The sequence below is a fragment of the Ruditapes philippinarum genome, unplaced genomic scaffold, assembly GCF_026571515.1.
Source record: "Ruditapes philippinarum isolate M1 unplaced genomic scaffold, ASM2657151v2 ctg15731_1_1_1_1, whole genome shotgun sequence".
Classification (NCBI taxonomy): Eukaryota; Metazoa; Mollusca; class Bivalvia; order Venerida; family Veneridae; genus Ruditapes; species Ruditapes philippinarum.
In genome coordinates, this window is record NW_026851904.1 from 10,845 (window position 1) to 21,354 (window position 10,510).

The 10,510-nt window shown below is 33.3% G+C and overlaps 2 protein-coding genes across 4 annotated transcripts; one reads left to right on the forward strand and one right to left on the reverse strand.

Annotated features, from left to right (window-relative positions):
* Window positions 1-1,240: 1,240 nt before the first annotated feature.
* On the forward strand, window positions 1,241-4,021 carry LOC132742281 (peptidoglycan-recognition protein SC2-like). 2 transcript variants are annotated; one of them, XM_060730648.1, is made up of 5 exons: window positions 1,241-1,374; window positions 2,146-2,400; window positions 2,683-2,947; window positions 3,305-3,418; window positions 3,764-4,021. In XM_060730648.1, exons 2-5 carry the CDS (start codon window positions 2,182-2,184, stop codon window positions 3,961-3,963), a joined length of 798 nt encoding a protein of 265 aa, XP_060586631.1. In that variant the 5' UTR covers window positions 1,241-1,374; window positions 2,146-2,181; the 3' UTR covers window positions 3,964-4,021. The 2 variants fall into 2 exon arrangements, with proteins under 2 accessions (XP_060586631.1, XP_060586637.1); XM_060730654.1 differs by having other exon boundaries at window positions 1,362-1,463.
* Window positions 4,022-6,053: 2,032 nt separating this feature from the next.
* LOC132742269 (peptidoglycan recognition protein 1-like) lies at window positions 6,054-10,386 on the reverse strand. 2 transcript variants are annotated; one of them, XM_060730635.1, is made up of 5 exons: window positions 10,246-10,386; window positions 8,968-9,189; window positions 8,178-8,415; window positions 7,841-7,954; window positions 6,054-7,671 (listed from the first exon to the last, which is right to left on the reverse strand). In XM_060730635.1, the coding sequence occupies exons 3-5, from the start codon at window positions 8,293-8,295 to the stop codon at window positions 7,442-7,444; spliced, it is 462 nt and encodes a 153-aa protein (XP_060586618.1). In that variant the 5' UTR covers window positions 8,296-8,415; window positions 8,968-9,189; window positions 10,246-10,386; the 3' UTR covers window positions 6,054-7,441. The 2 variants fall into 2 exon arrangements, with proteins under 2 accessions (XP_060586618.1, XP_060586611.1); XM_060730628.1 differs by lacking the exon at window positions 10,246-10,386 and having other exon boundaries at window positions 8,968-9,218.
* Window positions 10,387-10,510: the final 124 nt, after the last annotated feature.

Sequence of the window (10,510 nt, forward strand, 5' to 3'; positions counted from 1 at the left end):
TTTCTAAATGATTGGTATAATTTTATTGATAACTCTAGCAAATATACATTCTAAAGAATATCATGAAAAAAATAAATACAAAAATACTTCCTATTAACTTTTAAACCTTTCCTTCGTTACGTGACAAAATTCCGAATATTAAACCGTACATTACCAGTAAAAACTAGATAGTTGAGCCGAATCTCAATTTATATTGGGCGCTAAACACATATCTATATAAAATGTGTTTTAAATTATATAGAACATGTAATAACGACTTTACTTAAATTTTATGAACACCTTTATTTAATTCTGGATGAGGTGCTAATTGTTGTTGAGGATGGTACTTTGATAAAGCAATATTTTCATGACTAGATAACAGTAGTTGTGAAGAAGACATCTGTTGATAGTGATTCTAAATGCATTTCACCGAAACAATGATGTTGGCACCGATATGATACACCGTGTATATTTAGAAATGCAAAATAATGCACGCAACTCCCCAAAAATTGAACAATGTTATGTTTGGTGGTTTAGGTCGAATTCAATCAGTACTAGATAAACAGGGTATTATAGAAAATCTGGATTTTTCAAATTGTCTAGTCGGTTGAATGCTAATGTTTCAGTAAGCACGTGTATATCAATTAGGAAAAACAATACCGTATTCCCTTTGTCTGTAATGAGCCCGCTTTATCTATGTGCTAAGATATGGTAAAAATTGAAACCTTAAAACAAATAGTTTTTAGTTAAAGTGAAAAAATGATTTAATTTTGTCTGTGTGTCCTCTTCATTGAAAAGTAACAAATATTATTGAATGTATGTCTTACTATCGGATAAAAATCTTGATCATCCATAAAAAGATCATTTGAAAATATCCCGAGAAGTAGACAATAAACAAAAAAGCATATTTAAAGTCATACATATATAAATAAATGTTTTGCATAAATATTTGTTAATTTACTAATAATGAGAAACATAATGTTCTACTAGCCGTGATAAGAAATGAGCCGTGTCATGACAAAACCAATATAATGGGTTTGCGACCAGCATGGATCCAGACCAGCCTGCGCATCCGCGCAGTCTGATCAGGATTCATGCTGTTCGCTATCAGTTTCTCTACTTGTAATATAGTTGGTAAGCGAACAGCATGGATCCTGATCAGACTCAGCGGATGCGCAGGCTGGTCTGGATCCATGCTGGTCGCAAACGCACTATGTTGGTTTTGTCATGACGCGGCTCATTTGTAATTTATTAATAAAGGGAAACATAATGTTCTACTAGCAGTGATAAGAAATCTGACATCTTTATCTTGTACAACTAGATCACGGACAAACTTCAAGGTATTTAACGAAATCTTCATTGAGATAGTGAACATTCCTTGTGAAAATACTAGGCGTAAGTTTCATTTTTTTTTAAATTATATAATTGACAATTAAGGTTTGATCAGAATACACTTAGTTATTAGTAAGAGACGCCGATTAGCTGTAAGTATATCTAATATTGTATAGTTTCTATAGAAACGTACATAACTATATTAATTTCAAAATAAAAAAAAAACTGTAGATTTAGTTTTATCATAAAAAACTGAATTTACATGGAAAATAACATTTGATTTATACACAAAAGTTAACAGATAGGTTTTGTTTAAAGCATACCTATAGGAAGAATGGTGTTTCACAGTTAATATCGATGCCAGAGAAAAAAGTTATTTTAAGGTTCATCACATAATTACTATAATTCTAATAACGTTGTGTGACATAAAATAATTAATAAATGATGTTTCACAGTATAATTATTACCAAGATTGGGTAATTTAAAGACATTTCAATGATTATTAAAATACTAAATCATTTATAGTTTTCAGTTCAAAGGCAAATAGAATGTCTTTATAAAGCTAAATATTGAGTGATTAACACGTCGGACTAGTAATCTAATGATCGTTAGCCGCATGGGTTCAAATCCCGTCAGGGGCAAGTCGTTGTCTCCTTGCGCAAAAAACTTTACACTCATTGCTCAGTACTGGTTGGTTCCAGGAACGGATTCGAAAGTGTGTCTATAAGGTAATAGCTTCCTACACAATCGAACTAAAATAAATTCTGTATAAACCAAACCTAAGTATTTCATGATTGACAATTTTTTTTTATTTGTTCTTTTGGTTTACTTCAGCTTACTGTTATTTAAAGGGAAACATTGTACATAGCCATGTACATCGTGTTATCATTGATTGTCGGATTGTTCTGCGCACGTTACGCAGAATGCGCTCAGTGCGCATGTGCAACAACGAACGTGCATGTTCGAGATGGAGCTGGTACAACACATACCATACTAACTACTCTTGCTACAGGTCATTGTCTGACCTTTAAAGGTCACAGACAAACAGTGAGCGGAGCATCTTGGGTGAATGTTGACTACCATGGAAAGGCACGTACATTTTTAGTAAATCAACTTATCATCCATAGTTTTTGCCATACTTAAAAACTTATCCAGTGCTTTTCTCGTACCAGCGAATGCATTAAACATATCAAATGTACCTATTTATTTAAAGAAAAGATAAATAATGTTGTTTTTTGTGAGAAACGATCAGCAATTTAGGTTAAACTATACAGAATAGGTACTCATGTAATACTCCTGACATACTTGTCACTGACGTTCTTGTCAACTATCTAATGATTGGATAATTGTTTTGTCGTAAATTCATTTCAGAACGGGTGGATACATGAAGGTTATGTCACAATTTCACACTGTGGTTCATCTTCTACAACGAACAATCACGTACAGCTCGCTGGATGCCCGCATATCATAACACGTGCAGAATGGGGCGCACGTGCCTCTACTTCTGTGCACGGGAAACTTCATCTTCCCGTCAAATATATGTTTATACATCACGGTGCTTCCGGCTTCTGTCACACCAAGGCTGATTGTATACAGAAAGTGAAAAGCTACCAAAATTATCACATGGACGGTCACGGTAATGATTATATATTTGTCACGGTAATGAATATATATGTGTATTGTTCACGGCAATGTATACTTTTTTACGTGAATGTTTATTGGTTAAAGTATACAGTAATGTATATGTTACAGTAATATATACATATGATTTTAAATTCTACACACAACAGGTCATCAACGTATGATAAAGCGCTCTACTACACTTCTAAAATCTTCCACGGCCGAAAAAAATCTTTTGGTCATTATAACCATAAAAGTCGCGATAAATAAACTTTCATACCGTATTCTTAACGATAAATTTTAAATAATCACAACACAGTTATTGTGAATCGTTTTAATTACAATTATCATATGTAATTGAACTGAAACACAGGTTGGTCAGATATTGGATATAGTTTTGTTGTTGGCGAGGACGGCAATGTTTATGAGGCACGAGGTTGGGACGCTGTTGGTGCACACACGTATGGTTATAATAGTGTCGGACTTGGTAAATTACTTTGGATATCTTCATTCAGTAAAATGATTAAGACCTTTAAATAAAAAAAAAATAATTTCAAATCTAGCATACAACTGATATATAGAAATATTATATATAAAGACATGCAATGACGAAGCAGGTTATCATAATTACCTTGCTGAATGTCGCCATGAACTTGCACTTTCTACTGTTTATAACTGTCAATTGTTAAGGATTTTCGATTAAATTTTGTAAACGTTTGCTTCCAACAGAACATATCTAGGTTATCAGTAGACTGAATAGTGCAAAAGTCAACATAAGGAATATGAAAATAAATCGATTCCACTAGGCAGAATATAGTTTTTATTTTTTCAGCAATTTGTGTAATTGGTGATTTCACTAGCCGCGTACCAAACGACGCAGCCCTCAACGCCGTGAAACAGCTCATCGCTTGCGGCCTTGCTAATGGAAAACTGTCCTCTACATATCTTCTGCGAGGTCACAGAGATGTGGGACAAACAGCATGTCCTGGCCAAAAACTGTACGATCTCATCCAAACATGGCCACACTATTAGACCAGCAGTGTTTTATGTGCTTTGCTAGTATGAAACGAATTCATTTACGTTTCTGCTTTACCGTTGTTGTTCTTTCATACAGTTACCTTTAGATGCAAAGAAAATTAAAAAACGTACAAGTTATATTACATCAAGCCTCTCATATGATTTACGTAAATAAGTTGTACGTTACTTTCGGAATTTTTGTATCTATCAAATACAAATCTTAACGATGTACAACTCAAATATTTTGAAATACGTAAATTTAGCTTAAAGTTTACTGTGTGTACTGTATATATAATTCTATATTTAGGAGAGAGACACGTAGGAAGATTATAACTAATGTAGATAAAGTTAAGGTGAATTAAAGTTAGCAATTATACGTCTTTATTTCCCCAAAAGGTCATTATGCCAAAACGAATTACGCACCTGAAATTGACGTTTATAGATAAGTGGACACTTAGTCCTATGTTGTCTTGTTTGTACGTGGAAAGGGTTTGAGAGGACTTTAAATATTCCACTATATATTGAACCTGTTCTTCTGTCGTTCCATGTTCGCTCGAAAACATATGCATCGGCTGTGATTTTTAATTTGTGTTAATAGCCATTTATGTAACATGAAGCTACTTGTAAATCTGTAATATGACTTCAATATTTTATCGGTGTTTTGGAGTAGACTAGAATACTTTCATCAGAACTGTAACATTACATGCATACTATTGCTTAATTCAGAGTAAATCCTGTAAGATATTTATAGAATAACTTAAAACAAGCTTAAACATTCAGAGCAATAAACATGAACTTACTTTTAAAAAAAACACCTAATAACAATAACTTAAACGCTCTAACAAACCGTATTGTAAGCATAAAACAGTTAGTTGTACTTATTTTCATTCATAATTCTGATAATAATTAAGAGGCGTGGTGCCGTTGTCTTTCTTTCAAATATCATCCCAGAGATCTGAGGTTTTATCCCTTCTAGTGTTCTTACCATCATGTTTCCTCATTATGACACCAGTACTGAATCTACACGTCCGTTCTCGAAAATGAATATCAATAGCCATCAGTTTTCTTCATAACTGAGCTAAATTAAATGATTCATAATTTAGTTATAATATATGATAACAAACATTTGAATATTCAATCCAATTTTACAAGATGTTTCAATCTATTACCATGCATAGCGCAAATTGAAAACAGCATTTGTTATGGCATCTCAGTAGATAAGGCGTTAACCTTATGTTGTAGCTGTCACCAGTCGCCAGACCTGTTTTAAGTTAATTGTCTTTTTTTTCATTCATTTCTAGTTTTCTTTTTATTTTGATACAAAATACAAACATGTTTATAACTACGAAACCAGACACCGCAGCTGCTCATTATAAGCTAAGTTAGAATAGTTTCTAATAGCCAAAATAAAGGGTGTAAAAGATGAATATCTATCTAGAAATGCGCGTATATGACACTTAGGCCACTATTCTACATGTCTGTTACAGTCGCATACTTACACAGATTGATGTCGCCTTTCTAAGAATCTCCTTGTTGGATAACAGTCAGTTCACTGTCCTAAATAGCAAAATAGTTCTCATTTATTTATTTTTTTCTGCTAGTACACATTGTTTTGATAATTGAAGACACAATGTTATTGAGATTAGAGATAATGAAAGTGACGCATCTATCACAGGCCTAAACTATATGTTAAAGTTGATCCCGAAGGACCAGAAAAATTGCATCACTCATACTTCAATACAAGTTCTGTATTGATAATCATTTAGAATAATATTTTGTAAATGTCAAAATATGTAAAATCAGTTTTTTTACACACCAATATACGTAATTCAACGCTATGAAATATTAAGCTTTACTATATGACGTTTATCCTCAATAAGTGACACAAACCTACGAGTAACGAAACTCTGGTCATTGATTAGACAAGGATGGCACATCAAGTGTTACTGCGACCTTAACCGATGAACTCAAAAGTGAAGGACTAATAAGTGTTGGACAAGAATTTTTTTTCAGAAGAAGTTTGCTATAGGGGTATTTCTTTCATTTTACCCCCCCCCCCCAAAAAAAAAAAAAAAGAACAAAAAAAAAATCTTTTTTTGCAACCCATTACCAAATAAATTTATTAACAAAGAAATGACCATTGCGTTAAAATGATGCATAATAATGAAGGAAATATCTTTTTTTATTTAATTTCCGATTTGTGACTGTATGTTACGGAAACTGTTTAAGACCTATAGAGGATTATTCTGTCCGCTGGTTGTATACTAGTAATCAGAGTAGTAAAATCGGAATATACCATTTATTTATTGGCTTCAAACAGAGTCTCTTGAAGTGTTGTGTTGGATGCCTCTAATGTTTGTCGTTTATCATATAAGTAAAGGAGACAAATATAGAATAAAAAAAATGGAAAATGATATGCATTGTATTTTGGTAGCGGACCCTACACAGTGCACGGATGTGTACAATACATGAAGAAATATCAGCAATAGAAATACAATACAATCATATGTGTGACAATAAAAGAATTAAAAGTTACAAAGAACAAATTACATACATCTTGACATTTCAAGTATTATTATATTATGTTAAAAATATGACTCAACAAGCAACGACTTAATAAGATACCACAACTGTTAACTGTATCACGCGGGTCTACAATCCCTCGAAATAATGAAAACAAAAACAGTCGAAAATTGTAGATTTGTGGTGGAGTCTTTTCTATAGAAATGATGAAAATATTACATTTTTTTTTCAACGTTTAAATAGTATTATGAAACCTAACTAATTATAAGTAGTTATGTAATCAAAAGATCCAAATTGATCAGACCAATGTGGAAAAAAAAACAACTACAAAGCACTTAGATAAAGTAAAACTACAGCATAACATGTTTTGTTGTCAACATATGCTCCCCTTGACCTCTTGCACTTAAGGAAGATAGAAAATGTGGGACAGGGGTAAAAATTGAAATTATATCTTTTTATTTTATATAGTAACATCATGCATAAGCCAATTGCCTTTACCTTGGAAATACATTTGTAGTTCAGAGATTATCATTTGAGCCGCGTCATGACAAAACCAACATAATGGATTTGCGACCAGCATGGATCCAGACCAGCCTGCGCATCCGCGCAGTCTGATCAGGATCCATGCTGTTAGCTATCAGTTTCTCAACTTGTTATAGGGTTTGTAAGTGAACAGCATGGATCCTGATCAGACTGCGCGGATGCGCAGGCTGGTCTCGATCCATGCTGGCCGCAACCGCATTATGTTGGTTTTGTAGTTCAGAGATTATCATTTAACATGTATTATTATCCGTTGCATAAAACATGTCTAAAACTTTCTCGTTAAGCTTAGGGGTTTGCTTTTTTATCAATTAAATGGAGAGATATAATTTTTATGTTGCAATAATGTTCATTTAAATGAAACAATGTCATTTCATTTAAGATTGACTCCCCTATTTTTAAACAATATAACAATACCATCAAAACAACACTATGAACCCATTTCCTTTAAATGGTTTACATTATAGTGTGGCCATTTCTGAATAAGGTTATAAAATGATAGTCCAGGACATGATGTTGACCGCACATCTCTGTGACCTAGCAAAGAATAAACAGGCGACAGCTTTCCATTATGGAAGCCGCACGCAATAAGCTGTTTGATGGCGTTCAGTGCGGCTTCGTTTGGTTTGCGGTTTTCGAAGTTACCAATGACACAGATTCCTGTAAAGAAAATTAAAGAGATACAATGAATTGTATTAAATACATTAATATCTCAAAGGATTTGTTTTCAAAACTATTGTTTCATTAAAGGTGAAAATCGTTAGCTCTAAAATTCATTTTTACCTTTTAAACATGCATTACTTGTATTTTGTATTCTTACATAACTTACCTAGTCCAACATCATTATAACCATTTGTGTGTGCACCAACAGCGTCCCAACCACGTGCCTCATACACATTGCCGTCCTCGCCAACAACAAAACTATATCCAATATCTGACCAACCTGTGTCAAAATTTGTGTTTGTTGAATATCTTATTGCAGATTATTAGATGAAGAGATATGTAAGTAAAACGGTTCACATTTACTTTTTAAGGCATATTATAAATTCTATTGTATCTAGTACAGTGTAACACCCTCTCACATCTCCCCTCCCACACCCCACCGCACTCCTCCCAACAGTATATGTATATTTAAAGTCAATTTAAGTGAAACACAATTACATTACCATTATTGGCCATGTGATAGTTTTGGTAGCCTTTCACCATTCTGGTACAACTAGCTTTGGTATAACACGAGCCGATAGCACCGTGGTGTATGAACACGTATTTGACAGGAAGAAGCATTTTGGTATGTGGTGAAGTGGGGGTACGTGCACCCCATTCCGCACGTGTTAAAATTTTAGGACATCCGGGGAGCTGAAGACAATCCGATATTGTAACGTACCTTTCTTTGATCCATCCAATCTTGAATCAAAGTGTATAAAGAAAAAAATCAAACATCATAAACCTTATATGTGTGTGAGAGAGCTTTGTGATGAAAACATTTTACGTTAATAATATTACACGGTTCAGATGTGGAGTAAGACCTAAGACAGGTCCCCGAGTGATCAATTACAAAACACCAGGACGATAAACTTTACATGCAAGAAAAAATAATATCTTTTTATGCCAATATCCCCTAAAGAAATTTTTTTTTGAAAATTGTTAAACTGCTTTTCATTACGTATTCTCCTTAACGCCATTTAGTTTATTTATGTGACGTCAAATGGCGTCTCAACGTTCATGTAAAAATGATCCTGTAGGCCTACAATTTGAAAGTCCTGTTGCAATATAAAACATATATAACATTTTGCTTGAAAACATACAAATGTTGGAATATCGTATTGTCAAGCGCGTTAACATAGCACCGCAGTTCACAACACGAATAATTAAACAGAAATGAAATGTATACGCACCCCCTGGAATATATTACCTTGTCAACAATTTAAAAGTCCTGAAATACAAAGTCATACAAACCTGTCCCTGATAGTCAACATTCACCCAATATGCTCCTGGAATTCCCCACCTTGACCCTCCAAGCGTAAGACAATTACCTTTAGCGAGGATGGTCAGTAAGGATATGTTCCGGCTCCATTAACAGCTACGCTTGTGGTTGCACATACGCACTGAGCAGAATCCGCGTAACGTGCGCATATCAAACCGACGACAGCAAATAATACTAAGTACATGACTTCAACCCTTTATTGATCAACAAAAAATAAAAATGAAGTTTATATAATATATTATAATAAGCCACAGCCGTTTTTCGGACGAAGTCTTCGACTTCATGTAAAACTTACACGGAAGAACTGAATATTAGTAGGGTTTTCATTGGTCACTTTAAAACTACAAACATAACTCAGGAAATCTCATTGGCCATTCTAAGATAAGTATAATAGTCTAAAGGATCTTGCTGAAACGACTTACGTATATATATCCAAATTATAAAATAATCTAAAGGAGTATTGATAACAATTTCTTGGATATTTGAGATCTGTAAAATTCCTCCAAATAAACAATTTACCAATAAAACATATATTAATTTGTATATGAATACGCAGGTTTGAGGTACACTTAAGGAAACACGTCAGTTCCATTTAGAAACATATCTTGCATTGTTTCCTAGATATATGAAAATTAAAAAGTATTACAAAACTCCGAGGTAACCTATGCAAGTAAAAGTAGTTTTACCTCGTCCGAGTATCTTTTTAAAGATACATGTACGTTATTATTATCTATTTACTCATAAATGAAGTTTGGGTGTTACCGACTTAGCCTTAAATTGTTGTTTGAAATATCTACATATTCTAGCAATGGTAGGATACTACGTCATCGAGCACCTGCTGAATGCTCCCACTTGGACCATTTTTTCGTCGACTCGCAGGTAAAATACAATTTTATTATAAGAAAACGTAAGAGTATTAAAAAATCATGTAGCGCACCAAAGAATGGCTATAGTACTTGAGATAATTGTTAAAAAAGTTTATAGATTTATTGCCTGGTTTAGGCCTGAAAACGGGACAAGTTTGACTGTGAAATTAATGTACATAATTGATAAAATAATACGTTTTAACATCTCCAAATGTATTTCAAGTAAAATCAATCTGCTGGTATATCGAATAAAATATCGCTTTAGTGTTTGAAATCATAGTAAATCGACTGTATATAAAAACACTAAGCTGGTTAAAATTTATTAGAACGTATTTACCAACGCAAATTGGTGTCATCAATAGAACTAAAATTATTCTGTCTTACCTTAATAATTGTCTGTATCCCAATAATAATTGCTCAATGTATATGGTCAATAAGTTTATATTTAGCATCTTACGACATGCAAAAAATAACCATACTATTATGCACTATTTATGTGGAAATTTAAAACGTCTCATTGTTATCTTTCACATCACCCGTTCAGATAAGATCTTCATAAAACACATCATTGTGATCATACAAATTGTTTTCTTCCTAAAGACATGCTCACCTGTATTTGTGCACGTTTCCACCTCTTTCGAAAAATGTA